Raw genomic sequence first — 26,254 nt, 5'->3', positions numbered from 1 at the left:
TAGGACCTTTCCGCAGTCCCAAAGAGGTAAAATTGGAAAACAAATGTATATCCACCATAAAGGTATTTATGTACAATGTATATAATATGCCATGATGCTTTTCCAAAAAGCTGTATTCTGTCACAGGACCAACACATATGAGTTAAATTGGCTGGAGAGAATTGGCACAGAGGGCACTGCGCTGTACTTGAAATTCCTGCCGGAAAGCAAGACATGGAGCCACAAACATCCACAGGAAACACTTATACTGTTGCTCCTGGATAGTGTGACAAAGCAAGCCCCAAAGATTCACCAGTGAAGCAGTGAGCCCAGAACTACAGGTCCCAGAAGTCCTTGCAAGAATGAGTGATAGTAGTCCTAAAAGATGGAATGGATTCCAGTCCCAGCAGGGGGAGCAACAGCTTGAGGCAGGGTGAGCCTGTTACTCCCTTCCCCACTAGAGGGCGAGGGAAGGATGAAAGCTCAGTTTCCCTGGCTTCGCCATCAGTATATATTCCCCCAGCTGTGAGAAGGGGAGAGCACATATCCTGGAGGCTCTCAGTCACCAGGAGAGAGGGAAGATGAATGGAGAGAGAGATTCCATGGAGTATGTGGAGGAAGGAAGTAGCCTGCCACTAGTGCTGCCTAAGGGAGAGGAGCCAGCTAGCATGGAGTGGGAGAATTCAAAGGTTGCACTGCCCAGCACCCAGCACTTGAAGGCAGTGGAGGAGGCCACACCGGGCTTGGTGCTGAGAGGTGAGAGAAACTGCCAAACCTGCTCCTTACAGGGTTCCCTCTGTGCTGTGAAAAGGCAGGTAATTTGTGGTATTGGTTTGATGTGCAAAGACTGTCCATGAAGATTTGTTCTGAACTGTTGTGCTATATTGGAAGTGTACTGAACTCTTACTAAACCCTTCTGAAGGAAGGGGAAGGGAAAGCTAATGCCCTAATAGAAGACCTGAGGTCTTGAGGAGCTGAGCGTTTGCTGAGGGATTTTGTGACCTGGACTGTACCTTTTTTTCTTTTGAAGATTATCTTATGAGGACTGTACTACCTTTTTCTTTTGAAGACTATATTAAGAGGGCTGTACCTTTTGTTTTGAAGAATATATTATGATTTTTGGTATGAAAGTGCCTTGATAATAAAATACTTTGGCCCTGAGTCCCAGTATCAGCAGCATTCTGTCCTGGAACCCTGGGAGCCCCCCTTTACAACAGTCACCGACTGAGAAAGGATTCTAACATGTTTCATAAGATGATGAAGACTCTCACTCCTCGTTTACTCATTAGGTGATAGTTCTGCATTCCATGCCAAAGCCAGAGCTTCATAGTCCTAGGGCACTTGAAAGGTACCACGACTCCTTTGATAAAAAGATAGACTGGCTTTAGTTGTTCGGGATTGGAGGGATTCGGAAGACTGGAGGGTGGCCAATGTAACGCCGATTTTTTAAAAAGGTTCCAGAGGAGATCCGGGAATTATAGACCGGTGAGTCTGACATCGGTGCCAGGCAAAATGGTAGACACTATTATTAAGAACAAAATTACAGAGCATATTCAAAAGCATGGATTAATGAGACAAAGTCAACATGGATTTAGTGAAGGGAAATCTTGCCTCACCAATCTACTACATTTCTTTGAAGGGGTGAACAAACATGGATAAAGGGGAGACGGTTGATATTGTGTATCTGGATTTTCAGAAGGCGTTTGACAAAGTACCTCATGAAAGACTCCAGAGGAAATTGGACAGTCATGGGATAGGAGGTAGTGTTCTATTGTGGATTAAAAACTGGTTAAAAGATAGAAAACAGAGAGTAGGGTTAAATGGTCAGTATTCTCAACGGAGAAGGGTAGTTAGTGGGGTTCCCCATGGCTCTGTGCTGGGACCTCTGCTTTTTAACATATTTATAAATGACCTAGAGATGGGAGTAACTAGTGAGGTAATTAAATTTGCTGACAACACAAAGTTATTCAAAGTCGTTAAATCACGGGAGGATTATGAAAAATTACAAGAGGACCTTATGAGACTGGGAGACTGGGCATCTAAATGGCAGATGACGTTTAATGTGAGCAACTGCAAAGTGATGAATGTGGGAAAGAGGAACCCGAATTATAGCTATGTCATGCAAAGTTCCACGTTGGGAGTCACAGAACAAGAAAGGGATCTAGGTGTCGTCGTTGATGATACATTGAAACCTTCTGCTCAGTGTGCTGCTGCGGTTAAGAAAGCAAATAGAAAGTTAGGTATTATTAGGAAAGGAATGGAAAACAAAAATGAGGATGTTATAATGCCTTTGTATCGCTCCATGGGGGGACCACACCTCGAATATTGTGCTCAATTCTGGTCGCCGCATCTCAAAAAACATATAGTGGAATTAGAAAAGGTGCAGAGAGAGAATGACAAGATGGCGGCGTGAGAGGACGTATGTCTGTGAGCTCCCGATTTTCAGCTGACATACCTGGGAAGCAGCACTCTTCCCCGGGTTAACCATGGGGAAGAGGAAGGGAAAGACCGGGGTTTCAACCCCCTCCGACCCCGAGAAACTGGCTAACCAGCAAAAGACGCTGGAACAATTTGGAATCCAGGCGTTGAAGGTGCAGACGCCAACGCTAACGGGATCCGTTGCTGGTCAATTGGACCGAAGCATGGAGACGGCTTCGTTAAGCCCGCCTCCGTTAACAGCGCCCCCACGACCCGGAAGCAGCTTGTTAGCTGCGGGGAAGATGAACGAGGAGCCATCCGAAGTGGTGAGACCCCGAACGACTGGAGGAGGCCCCGCAGCCACTTCGACCCCAGAACAGAATATAACTGGCAGATTAAGGGCAGATAGCCTGATATCTCCCCTGGTTCTGGAGGCAGCTCCTGAGGGAAGTCGAGTGAATTTAAGACCCGCTGTTATAACATTGGAGACGCTGTGGGATGCTATCCAGGGCATCAATACCACCCTCACCCAGGTAACAAAGTCTATTAAAACTGAACTCACAGAATTAAAACAAGAACAAATAGTATTATCTGGGAAAATACAAGAGAATGACAGGAAAATTGAAACTCTGGGAGAAGAGACACAGATACTTCAGAACTTGACAGGAGTTATGGTTAAGGACAGGGAAATTCTAGCGAGGAAGCTGGAATTTCTAGATAACCGAGGACGGAGAAATAATTTAAGATTTCTTAATTTTCCCAAGTCTCCATTGATACCTGCTATAGATATGCTGAAGAAGTATTTTGGAGAAATTCTTGGAGTTCCGGTAGAGGGTTATCCACCAATTACCAGAGCCCAATATATTTCTGGAATTAGATCTCAATCTCAAGGTTCTCAACCTGGACTTAACCTCACTGAATTTCTGGAAAGTTCTTTAGATGTGGTTACTCAACGTACTACCCTCCTAGTGACTTTCGCATTGGAACTGGATAGAAATAATATCTTTCACTTGTATTTTAAACATATGAAGGCACTATTCTTAGGCGCCAGGATACAAGTTTTTCCAGATTTGAATAAGGAAACACAAAAAAGAAGGCGAGAGTTCCTGGCGCTTAAACCACGAATTCTCGCACTAGGTGGTTCTTTTGTGCTGAAATATCTTTGTAGATGTTTCGTGTCTCTTAATGATGTTAATTTTGTATTCCTGGATCCTGAGGAAAATGCTGAAATGGTTAATTGCCAAAGAAGGGAGTGGTGGTGATGGAGCTACCTGAATACTCACACAGTTTATGCTTGTAATATCAGCTAGTTGACTTATGTGCTTTTTCCTCTCAATTTATTTGAAAATAATTCCTGACAATTTCTTATAATTTATTCCTAGTGTCTTGTCCAAATATTGTGGTCCAAGTAATAAGAATTATAATCTTGATATTGTGTTGGAGAAATCCTATATCCTGAATAATTTAATTCTCATGTCTGTATATGTATAACATGCTTTATATTATTTTTGAAAATTATAAAAAATAAAATAAAAAAAAAGAAAAGGTGCAGAGAAAGGTGACGAAATGATAAAGGGGATGGGACAACTTCCCTATGAGGAAAGGCTAAAGCGGCTAGGGCTCTTCAGCTTGGAGAAAAGGTGGCTGGGGGGGAGATATGATAGAGGTCTATAAAATAATGAGTGGAGTTGAACGGGTAGATGTGAAGCATCTGTTCACGCTTTCCAAAATATTAGGACTAGGGGCATGCGATGAAGCTACAATGTAGAAAATTTAAAACGAATCGGAGAAAAGTTTTCTTCACTCAACGTGTAATTAAACTCTGGAATTCATTGCCAGAGAATGTGGTAAAGGCGCTTAGCTTAGCAGAGTTTTAAAAAGGTTTGGACGGCTTCCTAAAGGAAAAGTCCATAGACCGTTATTAAATGGACTTGGGGAAAACCCACTATTTCTGGGATAAGCAGTATAAAATGTTTTGTACATTTTTGGGATCTGCCAGGTATTTGTGACCTGGATTGGCCACTGTTGGAAACAGGATGCTGGGCTCGATGGACCTTTGGTCTTTCCCAGTATGGCAATACTTATGTACTTATAATAAAATAAAAGTTTCAGCAAATTGGTCATATCTTCATTCAAGGCCAATTGATTCAAAGAATCAAGCCATCCTCTTTCAAAGCATCAAATGCCTTCATGGTGCCAAAGTCAGTGACCACATCCTTAACATAGCAAAGACCATGTCTATACCATCGTTTTAGATATAATTTTGAGGCATCTGGGTCAATGTCTCAATTACATGGCAACAGAACTGTAGTGTGTGGTGAAATTTTCAATCTTGACAAATCCAGTGCCAATCTTGTTGCATAGATTTCAGAAGCGGATGTTTATGAATAGGAAATATAAGATGAGATTTTTTTAACATGTAAATAAAGCAAAAGATGTACAGGTGCCATTAATTGTTATTCCAATGGTAATGGAGTAAAATATTGAGTACCCTTTATCCAGTCCACCATGTATCTCATCAAACAAGCAACATTATATTTCCGAAGATCCAGAAATGTAGCCCCTAGTTTCTTATTGCTGAAGCTTATGATGGAAGCTGGAACCAGGGTTGGAAGCTGAAGCTTGGCTGGAAGCTGGAGTCAGGGCTGGAAGCTGATGCTGTGCAGAGTACTGGAACCAGGATGACCTGTTGCAAAGCACTGAGGCAGAGAGCAGCTTCTGCAGAAGGAGACTGTGATAGGAAGAGGCTGTCCTACCCTGGTTAGGCCCCTAGAGGGCGCTGTTCCCCTAAAATGTCCAGGGAGAAGGGCTGGGTGAGTCACTAAAGGGAGCCAGTAAGGGGTGTATAGCAGGAGGTCGCTAGGACCGAGGAGAGTCCTGGGGAGTGGAACAGGTGCAGCAGGTTATGGGCTAGGTCCTGTTTGGCCATTAACCACTTAATACCCCACCTGAGTTGTGAGGGAGAGAGGAGAGCTAGCCGCTGCAGAAGAGAGCTGGTAGCTGATGCAGAAAGATCCCCATGGAAAGTACTGGTTGAGCCCTATGGCCTGGTGGTGAACTGTGTGTTACAAAGAAGGACTGAGTTAATACGGCTGGGGTAAGAAGGCCCTAGAGCCCTGATGGTGAACCTATGACACGTGTGTCAGCACTGACACGCGTAGCCATTTTCGATGACACGCGGCGCCGCCGCAGTGTGGTCCGCCCTCCCTCCTCGCTCCCGGAAACTAACCTTAAAGCCTCCTTTCACGTCGCAGCAAGCAGTAGCAGGGCAGGCCACTCCTTCCTTCAGTGTCCCGCCCTCGCCTGACGTAACGTCCGCAAGGGCGGAGCACAGAAGGAAGGAGGAGAGGTCTGCCCTGCTTCTGCTTGCTGCGACGTGAAAGGAGGCTTTAAGGTTAGTTCTGGGCCTGATAGTGGGTGGAGGGGAGCCCAGCGACCTCGGGTGGGCAGCGATCTCGGGTAGAGGGGGGGCCCGGGGGCGGTCCTAGTAGCAGTGATTTTTCTCGAAGTGACACACCACCCGACTTATGCTCGGTTTTTTGGCGAATTTTGACACACCAAGCTCAAAAGGTTGCCCATCACTGCCCTAGAGTATCAAGGTATAAGAACTGTGTGCTACAAGGAAGGACTGTGTGTCCAGGACTGAGTTAGTACTGAGCCCGATGCCTGTGTTGGGAGGGCTCAGGGGGAAGAAATCTGTTGGGTATTGAACTGTGCAAGAAGAAATGTTTAAGCTGGAAGATTGCACTGAGTAGGAAGAAATGGTTAAGCTGGAAGAACGTTTAAGCTTGTGAAGTGCTTTAAGCTAAAAGAAGTGTGCCCCAGAGGCTGGAATAAAGATTTGTATGAGAAAATCCTGTTGATGAGACCTGACTATGTTTGCCTTTTTGAGAACCAGGTCACCCTGAGTAGAAAGGGGAAATAGACTAATTTGCATAACATCTGCATACTGAGAACCAGCTCACCCTGAGTGAAAGAGGGACCTGGGATCCTGAGGTGGGAGCTTCATCTTCACGATAGCCTCATCTTCACAGGGTGATGATGTCAGTGAGGAGCGGGCCCAAGCATCGCCAACCCAAATCCAGTCTCCCCCAAATGAGCACATAGCGCGTGCTGTCATCAGGCCAGAGGAGGGAGCAGCGGAGGATGTTAAATGGGTCCATATGCTGGGATGACTGTGACAGTACTCCTCCACAAAGGGCCCCTCCTATCTGCTGTCAGTTAGGTTTATGGGGAAAGAGGTGATGAAATCTTCTAACCAGCAAGGGAGCATGGATGCTGGTCCCCAAGAATTCTCTTCAGCCCATAACCTCTCCATGCAATAAGATACTCAAATCTGCTGTAGACTTTCCTCAACTTCAAAATATCCTGGACCTCACACTCCCTGTCAGGATCCATGGCTACTGCAGAAGAACAGGTGGCTTTTCCCTCCTCAGAATCACAGGTTTGAAGAGAGATACATGAAAGACATGCACCCATAATGTAGGTGGCAACCTTAGCTGATAGGACACTTGGCCCACTTGGTGAAGAATTTATATGGTCCAATAAACCTGGGTGCAAACTTAGTAGAGGGAACTTGTCTTAAGTATTTTCGTCTTCTTCCACTGTTCAATTAGAGATTTAGTGGCAGCTTTGGCAGCCGGTTACTGCAACTGCATCGGCTATCGGCAGAGGTATCCAAGGGGTGTTGTCCGCTATAGCATAGGTATCCTAGGCTGTTGTCCAAACACAATCTGGAACTAAGACATTCCGGGGGGCGTGTCAGATGGCGCCGTGAGCAGTTACGTTTGAAGTGTGCTCCGGTCCACAATTGCTAAACTTGATATTTTTTCTTGCCTCTATTACATTAGGGCAGCACACGAAAACGTAAGGGACGATCGGAGGATTTCCCTACCTTCGGGAACGTTCACGCCGGTAACTGTGGGTCTGGCAGCGCTCTTCTCCGCTCTTTCCCGACGAGGTGAGGTGGAGTCCATAGCAGGAGGAACGGTGAAGCGGTCCCCCCTCTGGAAATTGAAACATCTCTCTCCCCACCAATCTCTACGACGCCTCCTTGCCCTGCAACTGCTGCGATTCGAACGGGGTTTCCTGTGGAGCCCAGAGGGGGCGATTCCGAGGAGCCTAGAGGGGAGCTCGAATCTGAGAGAATATCTGCGTTTGCCGGAGAGACAGAGGTGAGCCTGGGCAAGATCTGGCTGAAGCTTGTAGAAATGGACAAAATACTGAAACAATCTTCTGAAGAGGTAAAGATTTTGAATGCAAATATACAGGAGATAAAGAACTCCCATGAGTTGGTGAAACAAGACTTTTCCCTGAAAATTGAGGCCTTGCAGGGAGAGTCTAAACAAACTGAAGAATTTAAAATGGCTGTGATCAAGGATAATATGGATAACTATAATAGGAGATTAAATCTCCGTATATTGAATTTCCCTAGATTACTGGGAGTTTCCCCGAATGACATGTTTTGCAGGTACTTAAAAGAAAATTTGAAGTTTTCCTAAGAAGTGTTTCCACCGTTGAATAAAATTTACTATATATCATCTAAAAATGAAAAAAATAGACTCAGAGAAGTCAATAGACCTATAAAATGTCACAGCCATTTTGGAACAACAATTGAAGAAGTAACTGAAAGAGGAACGTTGATTGTCTCATTTGTATTTCAGCAGGACTTAAATGCAATAATGCGTCTTTACTTTAAATCAACTGATCGTTTGTTTGCTGGTCAGAAAATTTGGCTTTACCCGGATGTGACTAAGTCCACCCAAGAAAGACGAAAAAAATTTCTCTCTATGAGACCAAAAGTTTTGGAATTGGGGGCTTCGTTCCTCCTGGCTTACCCTTGCAAATGTATTATTAGACTAAATCAGATAAAATATGTGTATTATTTGCCCAATCAGCTTCAGACCTTCCTAGACAGTAAACAATCTGTAGAGTAGAATAAAGAAGTAAGGAATGACGGAACCATAATTAAGGCTGTAATGATTTATGTACATTGTGTTAACTTCACTAGATTCCTACCCCCCCCCCCCCCCGTCTTATTGAGGTCTAAGGAAGCCATGTTATGTTTATTAAAAGAAGAGAATTTTCTTTTGATTTCCTGATTTGTAAATCTTATTACTTAATGGCTGTATTACACTTTGCAGTATTATAATATCTGTATAAGTATTAAAACCTAATAAAAATTATAAATGTAAAAAAAGACATTCCGGAGGACTCACTCACTTGATTATTATAGCTGAATTCGGCCCAGGGTAATAATTTGAGACCAGTCAATTTGATGAACAGGTACGTAGCTCTGCAGGAAGGTCTTTAGGATCTGGTTGACTCGTTCAGTTTGGCCATAGGTTTGCGGGTAATAGCCAGAACGAAAAGTTCAGGGTGATATGCAGAGATTTATATAAGCTCCGTCAAACCTAGATGTAAACTGAACACAATCAGATACAATAGAAGCAGGTAAACCATGGAGACAGAAGATTTCTTTGAGAAATGGCATGGCAAAAGCGGGAACTGTCAGTAGCCCAAGTAATGGGATGAAATGTGAAATCTTTGAGAATCAGTCACTGACCACCCCAATAGTGGAAAACTCTCAGAATCAGGGAGGTCTGTTACGAAATCCATTGCTATGTGAGTCTAGGGTTTTTCAGGCACCAGGAGGGGTTGAAGGCCCCAAGGCCGAGAGTGAGTGGGCTTGTGGCAGCAGAGACAGGACAAGAACCCACAAAAGTGGCCAAACCCTTCTTCATTACTAGCCACCAGTATGTCCAAAAAATGAGTTCCACTGTCTTCCAAATACAGGGATATCCAGTCACCTTGGAGTCATGTCCCCAAGTCAGTACTGTGTCCCCGGAGGCGCTTGGGAACAACTGTCTTGCCAGGTGGAATCGGTGCAGCTGCTGCGGCCAGAATTTTAGCAGGATCAATGACAATCTGAAACTCAGGAGTCTCTTCAGAACGTAGAAATGAATGAGAGAAAGAATCGGCCCAGAGGGTTTTCTCAGCCAGGCGAAAGACAACCCGGAAATTAAAATGAGCAACAAACAAGGACCATCGAGCCTTCCGGGGATTAAGCCACCGGGGCTTCCTGTAATAAAGCAGGTTCTTGTGATCGGAGCTCACAGTGAAGGGTGTCTGGCTCCTTCAAGAATAATGAGTGGAGTTGAATGGGTAAATGTGAAGCGTCTGTTTACGCTTTCCAAAAATACTAGACTAGGGGGCATGTTGATGAAGCTACAAGGTACTAAATTTAAAACAATCGGAGAAAATTTTTCTTCACTCAACATGTAATAAACTCTGGAATTTGTTGCCAGCGAATGTGGTAAAGGCGGTTAGCTTAGCGGAGTTTTAAAAAAGTTTGGACGGCTTCCTAAAGGAAAAGTCCATAGACAGTTATTAAATGGACTTGGGGAAATCCACTATTTCTGGGATAAGCAGTATAAAATGGTTGTACATTTTGGGATCTTGCCGGGTATCTGTGACCTGGATTGGCCACTGTTGGAAACAGGATGCTGGGCTCGATGGACCTTTGGTCTTTCCCAGTATGGCAATACTTATGTACTTATGACATCATTCCTCCAAAGTCATTTTGAAGGCTAATAATTCCTGGTCACCTGTGGCATAGTTCCTCTCCACTGGGGAAATTTTCCTGGAGAAGGCAGCGCATGGTATCATCTTGCCCACGTTGTCAGCCTGAGAGAGAATAGCCCTAGCCCCAATGGAGGAAGCGTCTACCTCCACATAGAAAGGCTTCTCAGGATTAGGATGCCAGAGTATAGGTGCTGAGCTAAAGGAATTCTTCAGCTGCTCGAACGCTTGAAGCGCCTCCTTGGGCCACTCCTGGGTATTAGCCTCTTTGCGGGTAATGGCGGTGAGCGGAGCCGCTACAGAGGAGTAATTCTGGATAAATTAGTGGTGATAATTTGCAAAACCTAAGAAACATTGTAGTGCTTTACGCTCTTGGGGGCGAGGCCAATCAAGGATAGCAGACAGCTTGGCGGGATCCATCCTAATGTCCTGATCCAAAATAATATAACCTAAGAAGGGTAGCTCTGTCTGCTGAAAACTGCACTTTTCTAGCTTCGCGTAATGATGATTCTCCCTTAGATGTTGCAGAACTAATTTTGCTTGTTCACAATTTTGGGCCAATGTTTTGGAGAATATCAGGATAACATCTGGATAGACTAGAACACACATTGAGGCATATTTTCAAAGCACTTTGGGAGGCTAAGTTCCATAGGTTTCTATGGAACTTTGGGAGGCTAAGTGCTTTGAAAATGAGCCCCTCTGTAAGATGTCTCGGAAGATGTCATTAAAAAAATTCTGGAAAACAGCTGGGGCATTAGCCAGTCGAATACCATAACCAAATATTTATAATGGCCATATCTCATTTTGAAACCTGTTTTCCATTCATCCAACTCTTTAATACGTACCAAGTTATATGCTCCTCTCAAGTCCAACTTGATAAAGATCCGAGCACCCCAAAGACTGTCAAAAAGCTCAGAGATAAGCGGGAATGGGTATCTGTTCTTCATCATAATGGCATTTAGTCCCTGGTAGGTCAATGCAAAGGGCGAAGGGTGTCATCTTTTTTCCCCACCAAGAAAAATCCTGCTCCAGCCGGCAAGGTAGAAGGGTGAATGAACCCTTTCAGTAAGTTCTCTGCATTATAATCCAACATAGCCTGAGTCTCTGGGACAGAAAGGGGGTAAACCCTTCCTCGAGGCGGCATCTTGCCCAGGAGGGATCAATAAGGAAATCATAGTACCTATGAGGAGGGAGCTTTTTCAGTGTGTTTTTTTGGAAAAGACATCAGCATAGGCTACGTATGCTGATGGGAGCATATCTGAAGAACTTATGTCAGTCATGGCTAGAGTAACAGCAGGTCAAGGGCACCTGGCAAGCTACCCAAACGTACAAACATTTTATACAAGTTACTCCCGAAATTGTGGATTTTTCCCAAGTCCATTTAGTAGCGGTCTATGGACTTGTCCTTTAGGAAACTGTCCAATCCCTTTTTAAACTCTGCCAAGCTAATCACCTTCACTACGTTCTCCGGCAACGAATTCCAGAGTTTAATTATTCGTTGGGTGAAGAAAAATTCTCTCCTGTTTTAAATTTACTACGCTGTAGTTTCATCGCATGCCCCCTAGTCCTAGTATTTTTGGAAAGCGTGGACAGAAGCTTCACATCCAACCGGTTCCACTCCACTCATTTTATATACCTCTATATACCTGGGTTCTCCAGGATCTGGTGATGCAGAGTCTTTGGAAGAGCATGAGGGCTGTTGGGAGCCGGGGCCCCAACCAAATCATATGGCGGGCAGAATGATGTTCTCGGACTCGCTTATGAAATCAAATATCAATTTGATTGCACAGACCAACTAGATCATCCAGAGAAGAGGGAAGATCTCACTCTGCCAGTTCATCCTTGATAGATGGGCTAATCCGTGCCAAAACACTGCTACCAGACATTCGTTGTTCCACTCTACTTCAGAGAACGTGTGGAACTGAATGGCATAACTATCCACTGTGAGTCCCCTGTCTAAGACGGAGGAGCTCTGCAGCTGCTGAAGAAGCTTTCCTGGGTTCAGCAAAGATCCAACGGAATTCTTCAAGAAAAGCTTGGAGACTGTTGAGTGCTGGGTCATTCTGCTCCCACAGAGGGGAACCCATGCAAGTGCTTGGCCTGCCAGTAGAAAGATAATATGTTACTCAAGCTCAATCTGTCAGAAAGTCTCTAGCCTGAAGTTCAAAGATGATAAGACATGGATTAATGAACCCTCTCCAAGTCTTGGGGTTGCTATTGTATCTAGGCGGGGAAGTCAGATGGACACCAGAGGTGACCGTGAATCCGACCGGACTGACAAATTCTGGAACAGGAGCAGTGGCCCCTTGAGGAACTGCTGGTCCCTGTAGCTGGTCCATACGAGCAGACAAATACTGGACAGAACTGAACAATTGCTGGAGCTACAGAGCCAATTGTTGAAGCAGCCACAGGGCAGGTGACCCATCTGAGCTCATGGCCTTGCAAACTGTCAAGTGTCATAGTCAGTAAGCCCTTGGACTGCGGTGGATCAGTACTGCCTGCCTGTTCAGGGGACAGACAGACTGTAGCAAGCAGTAGGCGAGTCCCTGCTAAAGGGATTGCTCCAATAGAAGCGTCAAAGGAGGCAGGAAGCTGGAAATCAAACTGGAAGCTGAAACTGTGCTGGAAGCTGAAGCATGTGCCGGAAGCTGAAACCAGGACCGGAAGCTGAAGCATGTGCCGGAAGCTGAAACCAGGACCGGAAGCTGAAGCATGTGCCGGAAGCTGAAACCATCTGCTGGAAGCTGAAACAATCTGCTGGAAGCTGGAACCAGGACTGGAAGCTGAAGCACGTGCTGGAAACTGGAACCAGGACTGGAAGCTGAAGCACGTGCTGGAAACTGGAACCAGGACTGGAAGCTGAAGCACGTGCTGGAAACTGGAACCAGGGCTGGAAGCTGAAGCTGAGACGGAACTAAGGCTGGAAGCTGAATCTTTAACTGGGAACTGAAACTAGGGCTGGAAGCTGACATTGTGCAGGACACTGGAACCAGGACACCTGTTGCATGGCAAAGAGGCAGAGAGCAGTGACTGCAGAAGAAGGCCCAGGGTGACGACGCCAGCGAGGGCGGGCCAGAGCAGCGCCAACCTGAATCCAGCTTCCCCCAAATGAGCATGAAGCATAGCTGACAGCAGGCCGGAGGGAGCAGCACAGAAGGCAGCGGGGGGCATCACACGAGACCCTGACACAGAAGTAAGGAAACGCGGGGCCGACCGTGACAGCAAATAATCCCACACCATGGGCATCTGGGGCTTGCGTAACCCTAAAGGGTAGCTGACTTACAGTAACAGCTTCTTAGTTTGCATTCACGACCCACTGCTGGAGCCACAATCAACAACAACCTACAACCACGGGTCCAGAGAGTAGGAGGCCAGCCAGACAAGGTCACAGAGGACATCCGCCAAGACGGCTGTCCAATTATAGGCAAGCAACCTCAGAGGACTCAGGCAAATACTGCAGCTTTCACAACATAGCCCTGGCCACATAACCACCACAAACGGTGGCCTAAATTCTCAAGGACCCCACTGAAGGCCAGGTGCAGCTGCTGCTCCATTTTCTTCTCATGGAGTCCTGAAGAGACGAGCCCCCCCTGAATTGGCACCGCAGTTGCCTTTGTGACCACAGTAACCAGAGCATCCACTTTATGAAACGCCCAGTACTCCTCAACCTTCCTCTGGGGCAAAGGTGTGGAAGCGATCCAGAACCCTGTTCCCCCCCCCCCCCCAAGGGGCCCATCCAGAGCCTTCCCACTCCATCATCATCATACAGATGAGGGCCTTATGGAGGGGAAAAGGCTTTGGGGGGCCAGCAAGGCCCTCCAGCAGCGGAATCCCCTCAGAGGGTTCTGCGGCTGGAGGCTTGGGCATTACTAGACCTCGCAACATCGTCAATGAAATGATATAACTCCTCTCTCTGAAAAGTTGGATCACATGGAACCGCTCCTCCTCTGCCTCCTCAGAGGGAGGCTCTTCGGAATCAGAATTCACAGAGGACTGGGAGTCTGTCCCTGCTAGTTCTGAGGAGACTGATCCCTCTAGAACCACCAGATCTTCTCTGCAGCGGTTAGAGCCCAAAAAAGGGCTCCCCTCACGCCCCCTGGGGTGAACCTGATGTCCAACTCAGGTCTTCCCTTACCATTTGGGATAAGCTCCATCCCAAGCTGTGTAGGGAAGGAAAGAGCTCCTACAATCCCAAGCCCCAATAGGGAAAAAGGCCCGCATGTCCCAACACTTCAACCAGGGAATATGCAGCTCTGGCAGCCCCCGACCTCCTCCCTTTGGCCATTTCTTAAGTCAGAAAAGCTCATCGCATGAGAGACACAGAGAGTCAGCAGCTGTACTTAGCTGCCTGCTCTTGTAGACACCACCATGCCTGGCCATGTGGCAGATGCACGCGGTCATGTCTCAACCGGGGCTCCAGCAACTCCACCTTTCACTGTTTCTCTCTGGGTGTGCAAAGAGAATCACCTGTTCTTTTTTTTTTTTTTCCAATAGCTTTATTCCCTGACAAAGAGAATAAAGCTAGGCAGGCCAATTACACAATTTTTTTTTTTTTGGAGCCTGGGAACTGCAGGGGGAGGAACACCAAACAGCGTGTACAGGCAAAAAGGGGTGAGGGGATGGAGGTCTGCACCCCTCCGGTGGGCCCAGCAGGACCATCCCAATGCCTGACACAGTGGCACTAAGAAGTGTGACTAGGTACTGCGGAGCTAAGCTCCATGCTAAACTAGGTACAGTCCCGAGACCGCTGTTATGGCTCAATCTCCCTATGCGGCTGTGACCAGCAGAGCGGGGAGCTAGACCAGGGACTAGGAGCACTGTCAGCATGACCTACCACCTGTTGAAAGTAGAGAAAAATAATGGATTGCTCCAGGGAGCACCCCAGCTTATACCGGTGATGTCACTGGTAGAATTCAGTTTTCTGTACCTCCACCTGCTGGTAGGAAGGGATAACACCCATTCGTGCAGAACAGTGGAGCTGATGCCAAAGAAACATCATTAATGAGTACGTTCAACAGCAGTCTTAGCAGAGATCCCTAAGTCATTCTACTCCATTGGCAAAATAATCATGTAACCTACTCTGCTTCCTATCATTTAAATAGTTGGCAATCCACAGTAAGATATGACCTTCTATCCCATAAACTTCTATCTATATTCTCTCCCTTAGTCTCCTAGGAATTATAGAACTCAAAATCTCTGGTCTTCTCTTTTCTCTTGTAAAATTTCCCAGCATTTCTACCTTGTAAGCTCTTTGAGCAGGGACTGTCTTTTTGTGTATGGTGTACAGCGCTGCGTATGTCTTGTAGCGCTATAGAAATGATAAATAGTAATAGTAGTAGTACTGATTTCTCCCTTGATAAGTAATACACTCTATCCCACAGGTAAAAGGTCTTTTTGAAAACTGCCCATCCTCTATATGACTAAAGGTTTATGCATTCTTTCATAACATGACTTATTTGGATTTTTTTTAACTTTGGACTGAAAGGAATGGCATCATGTGACAGTGTGGCACCCAGTAATACCCTGATTGTACCTGACTGATCCATACAATGCAGTCAAGCAATCAAGTTTTTATGAATGGGATTTTGTGATGATATCCATTCTGTGATAACTTCCTCCCAAAAATAAGCCCATGGAAGTCAGCACCTTAAGACATTCAGATAGCAGCACTCAATATCTACTACTACTACTAACATTTCTAGAGCGCTACTAGGGTTACGCAGCGCTGTACAATTTAACAAAGAGAGACAGTATTGACACTAACCCGCCCACCCACCCAAGCTCTGCTCATGGACCACCCCACCACTATCCAGATAGTGCTGCTGAATATTTCCTCTTGACAGCCTTGGCACTATCTGGATTAGTTCCTTTAAATATTAACCCTCCCCTTTTAATTTTTTTAACTTTGCAGTTTACCATCAAAGAGTGATGGGGTGTACCATGATGAAGTTCCTTTGAGAACAGTCTCCCCTGAAGCAGAAAACGTTTTTCAGTTAGGATAGGTGCTGGGAGATAAGTATTGATCTTTATTTACATACTAAAAACTATTATTAAAAAGTGAATACGTTAAGGGGTTCATAAGCAGCGTGGTTTAAGTAAATAGGAGAGGCTCTTGCTCAATTAAACCACATTAAATGGGCCCAGTCACTGATATACAGCGACACTGCATGGTTAGTATCATCTTTAACTAACCCGGTACAATCCAAGCAGTGCTGGGGTGGTCCTGAGAGGGGGGGAGGAGCTGGAGGGGCGAGGGGGAGCCAAGAAGGAGCCGGTACTTATGTGTGCGAGTGCCCCATAGCAAAATGGCCAGACAGGACCATATAAAAGGCCGTCCCATTTTTGGCCACGTAGCTATGTGGGAACCAGCACTGACCATCAGCACCCACATAACTAATCTGACAAGTTCTTTGGTTGCCCTGATGTGCTTTCAACCACCCTTCCTTCCCAATTCCAATCCTCCCCTTCTGCCCAATCCTTCTTTCCAACCCCCCCCCCTTTTCCAATCCTCCCTCCCACCTGTTCCTGCTTCTAAATCCCCCCAATTCCAATCTTTCCCCAACCCCCCCATCTCCAATCTGCCCCATCTCATGTGTCCAACTCAACCCTTGAGACTTACCCAGAGGTGATCCCTGGGATTCTAGTGGACAGGGCAGGAGCAGTTTCCTTCTGCTCTCGCCCCATCTGACTATGGTTTAAAAATGGACAGTACTGACCACTTGCATACTACCACTAGTGGGGGGTATCACTTTCCATATAAAGGCGAATTGACTTCAGTCCTGCCAGAAACTTGGAGAACTCAAAAATAGCTGCTAATGTTAAATGGATAATTTCACATTCCAAAAAATGATTACATTCATTATCTATACATTTTTAGTTTCCAAATTTATGAATATGGTAGGACCACAGAGTTCTGTGAAGAAAGTATGTGAGAATAGGAGGACTATTGGAATTCCCTGCCTCACAAGGCATGCAGTATAATTTTAAACTATTTGCACACCCTTGCTCGTGCTGTATTATTTATCATTAAGGGAAAATTAGGTTCTTACCTTGGTAATTTTTCTTTCCTTTAGTCATAGCAGATGAAGCCATTACGTATGGGTTATGTCCATCAACCAGCAGGGGAGATAGAGAGCACTCAAACTTTCACAGTGCCCTCTGGCCAGCTAGCTCCACTGCCTCTTTCAGTATTTGAAGCTTCCAAAGCAGTATGGCAAACCGCAATGGGAATCACAAGCAGCTTTCCTCACAGCGAACGATGGCCCATCACAAGGGCATGAAACTCATAAAGGAGGGAATGCACATCCTCCTGGAGGGAATAAACTCATCCTCCTTATTGTATAAGTGGAGGGGAACACATGCGCCTCCTGGAGGGAATCACACATCCTCCCAACACACTGGAGGGAATGAACCATCCTCCTATTTATAGAACTGGAGGGGAACACACGCGCCTCCTGGAGAGAATCAACACATCCTCCAAAAAGAAACATGCTGGAGGGAATGAACACATCCTCCTAAATTTAAACTGAACATGAATCCTGAGATTGTTTTCCAACTTTCTCCCAAGGAAGGAACTCAGGAAATTAGAACAGAACCTGAAAACAGATTCACAGCATACAGACAATCATACAGGGAGGGCTCATGGCTTCATCTGCTATGACTAAAGGAAGAAAATTACCAGGTAAGAACCTCATTTTCCCTTCCTTGTCATCAAGCAGATGAAGCCATTACGTATGGATGTAACAAAGCAATCCCTAGATAGGGTGGGAACAAGCCACACCACGCGCTAGCACTTGTGCACCAAACGCGCATCCCTCCTGGCAGCCACATCCAGCCTGTAATGTCGGGCAAAGGAGAGCTTAGAAGCCCATGTTGCTGCACTGCATATCTCTGAAGAGAGAGTGCCTCCAGTTTCAGCCCAAGAGGAAGAAATCGCTCTAGTATAATGTGCCTTAAAGGCTACAGGCGGAACCCTGCCGGCCAGCAGATAGCTGAAAAGATAGTTCTTTGAGCCAGCGGGCAATAGTGGCTTTAGACGCTGGAGACTCTCTGCGACACCGGATAGCAAAACAAACAGATGATCAGAAGTCCTGAAAGAGTTAGTAACTCGCAGATACTGCAGCAGAGTCCTGCGCACATCCAAAAGGTGCAGCTGCCCAAAAGATTCTGGAAACTCTTCCTCTGAAAAAGAGGGCAAGAAAATAGGCTGGTTTAGGTGAAAGGCTGAAACCACCTTAGGCATAAAGGAAGGCACGGTCCGAACCGTGACTCCGGACTCTGAAAATTGCAGAAATGGGTCTCTACAGGACAGCGCCTGGAGCTCTGACACCCCTCTCGCCGAGGTAATGGCCACCAGAAAAACGGCCTTCAGTGTCAAATCTTTCTCCGATGCTCGCCGAAGCGGCTCAAAGGAGATGCCTGCAGGGTTTTCAAAACTAGCCCCAGGTTCCAAGCTGGACAGGGTGCTCGCACTGGAGGTCGGAGCCGAAGAACCCCTCTAAGAAACTGTGCCACATCTGGGTGAGCAGCCAAAGGCACGCCTTCCACCTTACCACGAAGGGAGGCCAACGCTGCCACCTGCACCCGCAGGGAATTATAGGCCAAGCCTTTTTGTACACCTTCCTGCAAAAAGTCCCAGAATCAGCGAGACAGGAGCCCGCATTGGAGCAATGGCTCTGGAAGCACACCAAGACTCAAACAGGCACCAAATCCTGGCATAAGCCACGGAAGTGGACCGCTTGCGGGCTTGCAGGAGAGTGGAAATAACTTTATTGGAATAACCTTTATCCCTCAATTGCGCCCTCTCAATAGCCATGCCGTAAGACCAAAGCGGCCGGCGTCCTCCATGGCTACCGGTCCCTGAGTCAACAGGTTCGGTACCAGAGGTAACGGCAGAGGAGCCTCCAGGAGCATCTGTCGGAGGTCTGCATACCAAGGTCTCCTTGGCCAATCCGGGGCGATGAGGACCACTTCTCCTGGGTGCAGCCGAATCCGCAAGAGCAGGCGCCCTATCAAGGGCCATGGGGGAAACACATAAAGTAGACCCGGAGGCCAGGGTTGAGCCAAGGCATCCAACCCCGCCGAGCGAGGATCTCTCCGTCTGCTGAAGAAGCACGGGACTTTGGTATTGGCACTTGTCGCCATTAGATCCATCACGGGCTTGCCCCATTTGGCACAGATCTGCAGGAAAACTTCGTCTGCCAGATTCCATTCTGCTGGATCGATCTGATGCCTGCTCAGATAATCGGCCTGCACATTGCTCTGACCTGCAATATGAGCTGCCGACAGACACTGAAGATGCAGCTCGGCCCAGTGGCAAATCAGTTCGGCCTGCGCGGCTAGTGCTCTGCACCTTGTTCCGCCTTGTCGATTTATATAGGCCACCGTTGTCGTGTTGTCCGACATCACTCTGACAGCCAATCCTTCCAGGGTCACTTGAAAGGCCAGAAGCGCCTGAAACACCGCTTTCAACTCTAGGCAGTTGATGGACCACTCCGACTCCTCGGGTGTCCATAGACCCTGGGCATGCTTCCCCTTGCAGTGTGCGACCCAGCCCTTCAGGTTGGCATCTGTTACCACCAGGCACCAAACGGGGAGCGTCAGCGGAATTCCTCGCCGCAGCATGCTGTCCGAGAGCCACCACTCCATGCTGAGTCGGGCCGCAGGGAGCCAAGTAAGTCTGCATTGGTAATCCTGAGAAATAGGAGACCATCTCCGGAGTAGGGAATACTGTAGAGGTCTCAGGTGCGCTCTCGCCCAGGGTACCACTTCCATCGTGGCTGTCATCGATCCCAGCAGCTGGACAATGTCCCAAGCTCGCGGGCGGGGCATCCTCAGGAGCAGACGGACCTGATTCTGAAGCTTGCACCGCCTTAGCTCAGGTAGGAACACATAGCCCGAGACTGTGTCGAACCTGGCCCCCAAAAAACTCTAGAGATTGTGAAGGGGACAGGTGACTTTTGGCCATATTGACGACCCAGCCTAGAGATTGCAGTACTGAGACCACTCTGGCTGTAGCTTGTAAGCTCTCTGTTGCAGAGTCTGCTCTGATGAGCCAGTCGTCTAGGTACGGGTGAACCCTGATACCTTCTCGCCTGAGAAAAGCAGCTACTACCACCATTACTTTCGAAAAGGTTCGGGAGCTGTGGCGAGGCCAAAAGGCAAGGCCCTGAACTAGAAATGTTTTCCCAACACCGCAAACCTCAGAAACTTCTGGTGCGGGGGCCAAATCGGTATGTGCAAGTAAGCTTCTTTCAGGTCTAGAGACGTGAGAAACTCTCCTGGCTGTACCGCCGCAATGACAGAGCGCAGGGATTCCATGTGGAAATGCCGCACTCTCAGGGACTTGTTCACTTCTTTTAAGTCCAGAATAGGGCGAAAGGACCCACCTTTTCGCGGCACCACAAAGTAGATGGAGTATCGGCCGCAGCCTTGCTCGGCGGGAGGCACCGGGGTCACTGCCCCTAACTGAATCAGACCTTGTAAAGTCTCCTCCACCGTCGCCCGTTTGACGGCAGAACCGCATCGGGACTCCACAAACACGTCTCTTACTGGGGCGTTGAATTCTATTCTGTATCCTTCTCTGATCAGGTCCAGAACCCACTGATCTGAGGAAATCTTGGCCCACTCCTCGACAAAGAGGGAAAGCCGTCCTCCGATGACAGGCATCGAGGAGAGGGCCGGCGCACCATCATTGAGAGGGTCACCCCTGAACTCCTGGTCTTGAGCTACTGGCTGCGGAACGCTTGTCCGAGCGAAAGGAGTTCCTCTGCTGACCACGGGCACGTGAAGTGAACCCAGCAGAATGCCCGGGCGGTACCTTCTAGCTTCACGGAAGCGAGGTCTGTACGAGGAGTGGACCGCCTGGCCCTTAGAGGAAGGCCTCTGCCTATCTTCGGGCAAGCGCTGGGGTTTTGGATCAACCCAGGCCTTCACAATTTTCTCCAACTCCTCACCAAATAGGAGAAGTCCTTGAAAAGGCAACTTCACCAACCTTTGCTTAGAGGCCATGTCCGCTGCCCCAGTGTCGTAGCCACAGACGACGGCGAGCCGCCACTGCTACTGCCATTTGTTTAGCCGAAGCTCTGACAAGGTCATAAGGGCATCAGCCAGAAAGGACAAGGCCACCTCCATCCGCGGAGCCACATCCAAGAAGGGCTCCGCTCCATCTCCGGGCTGAGCCACTGCCTGTTGCAGCCAAGCTAGGCAGGCTCTAACAGCATAACAGCTGCATGCAGACGCCCGAACAGTGAGACCTGCAATTTCAAAGGACCGTTTCAATGCTGTTTCCAGCCTACGGTCTTGAACATCCTTCAGGGCAACACCTCCTTCAACAGGGAGGGTAGTTCTCTTTGTCACCGCAGTGACTAGGGCATCCACTGTAGGCATTTGAAAACGAGCCATATGTCCCTCACGCAGAGGGTATAACTGCCCCATAGCCCTGGAAACTCTCAAAGGTCCCTCGGGGTCAGCCCACTGAGCCGAAACAAGCTCTAGGATGGAGTCATGCAAAGGGAAGGCCCGAGCAGCTTTCTTGGTACTAGCCATCCTGGGATTACCCAAGGAGGCCATGCCACTGTCAGGATCTTCAATCGAGAGGGCCTGCAGGGTATCTGAAATAAGCGCTGGCAGCTCATCACTGTGGAAAATCCTCACCGCGGAGGGATCATCCAGATCCTGTGGTAAATCCGCACCTGACTCTGGTTCCTCAGACCAAGAACGTCTGTCAGAGTTCTCCAAATCCTCACACCCCGACCACGGGGGGGGGGGGGGGGGGGGGGGGGAAGGTGCACCACAATCTGAAGGGGAATTAACCCTTCTGCGCTTATCTTTAGGCCAAGCATCCGGGAAAAAAGCCTCACTGGGCAGTCCCAGGCCAGAATCCATCAGGGGGGCAATCACAGGAGCCTCAGGCGACCCTTGAGGAAGGGCTCTTTTCATCATGTATGCTTTATGCAGCAAAAGCACAAAATCCGGGGAGAAAATCTCACCCTGGGCACCCAAATCCTGTCCGGTGCTAGCCACTCCTGAAATAACCTCATCTCGAGGTGCCCCACCCGGCTCAGGTCTCTCCGTGTCCACGGAGGCCGCGCCATGTGGTGTAAGCAAAATGGCGCCCGCTGCCAGCTCAGAGCGGGAAGAAACATCGCTCGCCATGCTCGGGCCGGCTCCTACGCCAGTACAGCACGATTTACAGAGCCCTGCTGATTTGCGCTTGCCACAAGTGGAACAGCGCTTTACATTGTCCACAGCCATCGCCGAAAAACGGCGGTAAAATCCAAGATGGCGGTTTCGCGCCAAAATCGCCCCGATCGCGGGCCCACCCCGGAGGAGCTGGAAAACACTCTTACCTCAAAGGATCTAGTGTACAACTACGATCCTGCTGAAAATCAGGTCAAAAACCTCTGTTCCAGCATCTCTGCGTTTAAAAACGCGACGCAACTTTTTTTTTTTTTTTTTTTTAGCTGTGAGGAAAGCAGAGGTATTGAAGACTCCGGAGGCTCAGATGAGTGGGAAAGGCAGGGAAAGGGCGAACCTATATGCCTGCATCCACTGTTGGTGGGTAAGGACAGGGAAAGCAAGGCAATATGTCCACATCCACAGAGGTATGGGTAAGGCAGGGAAAGGGCTAACCTATGTGCCTTTAAAGTGAGGCTGCTATAGCCTCCAACACCCTGGTTAACAACTGGCAAGCCAGGAACCACCTCCCGGCAGATTTTTCTGGAGCTCGAACAAGCTGCAGCCACCCTGCTAGGGGAGATAGAGAATACTGGAGAGGCAGTGGAACTAGCTGGCCAAGAGGGCACTGTGAAAGTTTGAGTGCTCTCTATCTCCCCTGCTGGTTGATGGACATAACCCACACGTAATGGCTTCATCTGCTTGATGACAAGGAATGTCTGATTTTCATTCACCAAGGGAAGGCTACAGTGCAGCGGGGGAGGAAGGGGGGATAGTATGGAGAAAAAATAAAAACTGTGGTAGGAATGAGTGGGGTGGAGGTGATGTATAAAAGAAAATATTTATAACTATGGTTTAATAAAGAAAATTTTTAACAAAAAAGTACACGAGAGCCATAGCACAAAGTATGCCACTTATGCTTTACACAGGTGTGTGAAAGGGGTCACATATCACTTTCCAGTCACTAGAAAAGAAGCAGGTTCCTTAGTCGCATACAGGGCTATTTCATACAGAAAGAGCTTAAATCAAAAGAGAACTGTACCTTCTTAAGGTGTCCTTCACATCCTAGAAGAGAAATGAGACAGAAGTAATTTTAGGTACATTCCATACATTATGAGCAAACGTTTTGTTAAAAAACAAAAAGTCTACTTTCAAAACAAGAGGCAAAATTAACTTATAAGAATTCTGGTCCAATATCCCATTAGACACACTCCTCACATCTTCACTCAGTAATGACTTTAACCACACCTGGGACAATCTATGTACAACTGTGCTTAATGATATAGCACCAATGAAAACAAAATTCAGACCCACCAAAAAAATCTCACCCTGGTTCTCAAGAGGACATCCTTAACGCAAAAAGAAACTGCAGACACCTAGAAAGATTATGGTCAAAATCAAAATGAACACTAATAAGCTACTGATAATAATCTATCTCATCCCCATAATCCACCACGCATGGACCACCCCCAACATCAACAACCACCCAACCTCAATACACCAACTCTATGTACAACCTATTAACAATTCACCAGACCAAAAATACAACAACCAACCAAAAGGAAAAATCTCCACACACGAACACCACCAACAGAAAGAGAAAAAAAACAACAACAACAACAAATTCAACCACCGAGGAAACAGACAACTAATAAAAATAAACACATATAACCTCCCTACAGAACCATACCGCTTAATCCGAATAGGATACATCAACGCTAGATCAGCAGTAAGCAACTCAGTAGACATACTAGACTGGATTACCACAGAGAATCTAGACCTTCTATTCATCACGGAAACATGGTTCCACAGCCCTACAGACCCCGCCATCATAGAGACATGCCCACCAGAATACAAAATCACCCACTGGACAAGAAATGGAAAATGAGGTGGCGGAATAGCCATAATTTACAAATCCGAGTTCACCATCACAACCACTGGTGAATCCACCTCACCACAACTCGAAATCGCTTCGACAAGAATCAATCATCCGAACCTACAAGGACACCTCAATGCAATCCTATTCTTCAGACCACCAGGGAAATGGAAAGACTCCCAAACGCAACTCATGGACTTCATCTCGAACACTTGTGTCTCTACCTCAAACATCCTCATAATAGGAGATATCAACCTACACCTCGAAGACGACACCTCAACAGGCACACAAGAATGCAAAGAATTCCTAAAACTCTGGGATTTACACGCACCTAACACTCAACCAGCACACGTAAAAGGACACACACTAGACATCATTACACACAAATTCGACCCAGACTCAACTCTCCTACTTACAGACACAAGATGGACACCCACACCATGGACAGACCACCATAAAGCATACGTCTCCCTCCACTGGCGAAAAATACACAGAAACGCAGTCAACAAACATGAATGAACAACATACACCACGAGAGGATAAATAGACCCCACAACATTCTGGCAACAGGTCTACCAAAACGAATGGTCAACAAATGCAGACACCATTCAATTCCTCCAAGAATGGGACGATATATGTAAGACAACACTAGATACAATTGCCCCTATCCAAACCAGAACATCACATAGGAAAAAAATCAAATCCATGGTTCACCGAAGAGCTGAAAGAACTCAAAACACAAGTCAGAAGACTAGAACGCGCATGGAACAAAAAGAAAGATGAACACACACTGAATGCCTGGAAATTACTTCGGAGGAAATACAAATATACCATAAAACAGACTAAAAGACTACACTACAAAACAATGATTGGACCAAACTACAAAGACACACACAAACTCTTCTACCTTGTAAATAAATTGCTAGACACCACACCAAATAACAGCAAAGATACACCAGGGGTCGATGACCTCGCGAAATACTTCAAGGAGAAAATTATACAATTACGACTTAAAATACCCGTCAGCCCTACTGAATACGCCACACTCCTAAACTGTCTAGACCCAGCAGACAGAATATATCCAGCAGACAGGATCTGGACCGAATTCGAATTACTGTCAGAGTTCCTCATCTCTAAAACGCTCAAAAGATTCGCCAAATCCCAATGCAAACTAGATATCTGCCCAAACAACCTCATGAAATCAGCTCCTCAACAATTCATAACAGACCTAACGAACCACGTGAACTTCATGCTACAAAACAGACTTTTCCCAAAGGAACAATACTCACCCCTATACCCAAAGCCACAAAGGAAAACGCAAGTGAAATAACTAACTACAGACCTGTAGCATCTATACCACTAATAATCAAAATAACCGAAGGGATGGTAACCAAACAACTCACAAACTATCTCAACAAGTTCTCAATACTGCATGATGCCCAATCAGGATTCTGGTCAAATCACAGCACAGAAACAGTATTAATTACCCTAATGACCAAATTTAAACAAATGATTGCAACCGGCACCAATATACTCCCTCTTACAATTTGACATGTCAAGTGCTTTTGATATGGTTGACCACGGAATCCTATTACACATACTTGAATATTTTGGCATCGGAGGCAATGTCCTAAACTGGTTCAAGGGGTTCTTAACCGTACGTTCATATCAGGTCACATCAAATTCAACTACGTCTGCTGCATGGACACCTGAGTGTGGAGTACCGCAGGGATCCTCCCTCTCGCCAACTATTTTCAACCTAATGATGATCCCCTTGGCAAAACTTCTATCAAACCTTAACCTTAACCCTTACATATATGCCGATGATGTAACGATATATATGCCTTTCAAACAAGACATTAATGAAATCTCCAACGAAATCAACCAAAGTGTACACACCATGAACACCTGGGCAGATGCATTCCGATTGAAACTGAACGCAGAAAAAACTCAATGCCTGGTACTCACTTCCCAATACAACACGAATAAATTTACCGCTATTAACACACCTAAACTAAATCTGCCAATCTCAGAAACTTGAGACTTGAGACTCACGCGAACAACACAACCAAAAAGATGTTCTACTCCATGTGGAAATTGAAAAGAATAAGACCATTCTTTCCAAGATCTGTCTTCCGCAGCCTAGTACAATCACTCGTACTCAGTCATCTGGACTACTGCAACTCACTATACGCGGGCTGCAAAGAGCAAATACTGAGGAAT

The 26,254-nt window shown here is 46.8% G+C and overlaps 1 protein-coding gene across 3 annotated transcripts in view; it reads right to left on the bottom strand.

The window, feature by feature from the left end:
- The window catches only part of LOC115474661 (E3 ubiquitin-protein ligase TRIM39-like), a 170,157-nt gene that overhangs the window by 108,620 nt on the left and 35,283 nt on the right, over positions 1–26,254 (bottom strand). For all 3 annotated transcript variants that reach the window (XM_030210253.1, XM_030210252.1, XM_030210254.1), the window contains exon 4: positions 23,198–23,220. In XM_030210253.1, the coding sequence (XP_030066113.1) occupies positions 23,198–23,220 (23 nt within the window). The remainder of the gene's footprint in view (positions 1–23,197; positions 23,221–26,254) is intronic.

The sequence above is a fragment of the Microcaecilia unicolor genome, chromosome 7, assembly GCF_901765095.1.
Source record: "Microcaecilia unicolor chromosome 7, aMicUni1.1, whole genome shotgun sequence".
Classification (NCBI taxonomy): Eukaryota; Metazoa; Chordata; class Amphibia; order Gymnophiona; family Siphonopidae; genus Microcaecilia; species Microcaecilia unicolor.
This window is presented reverse-complemented; position numbering and strand designations above follow the sequence as displayed.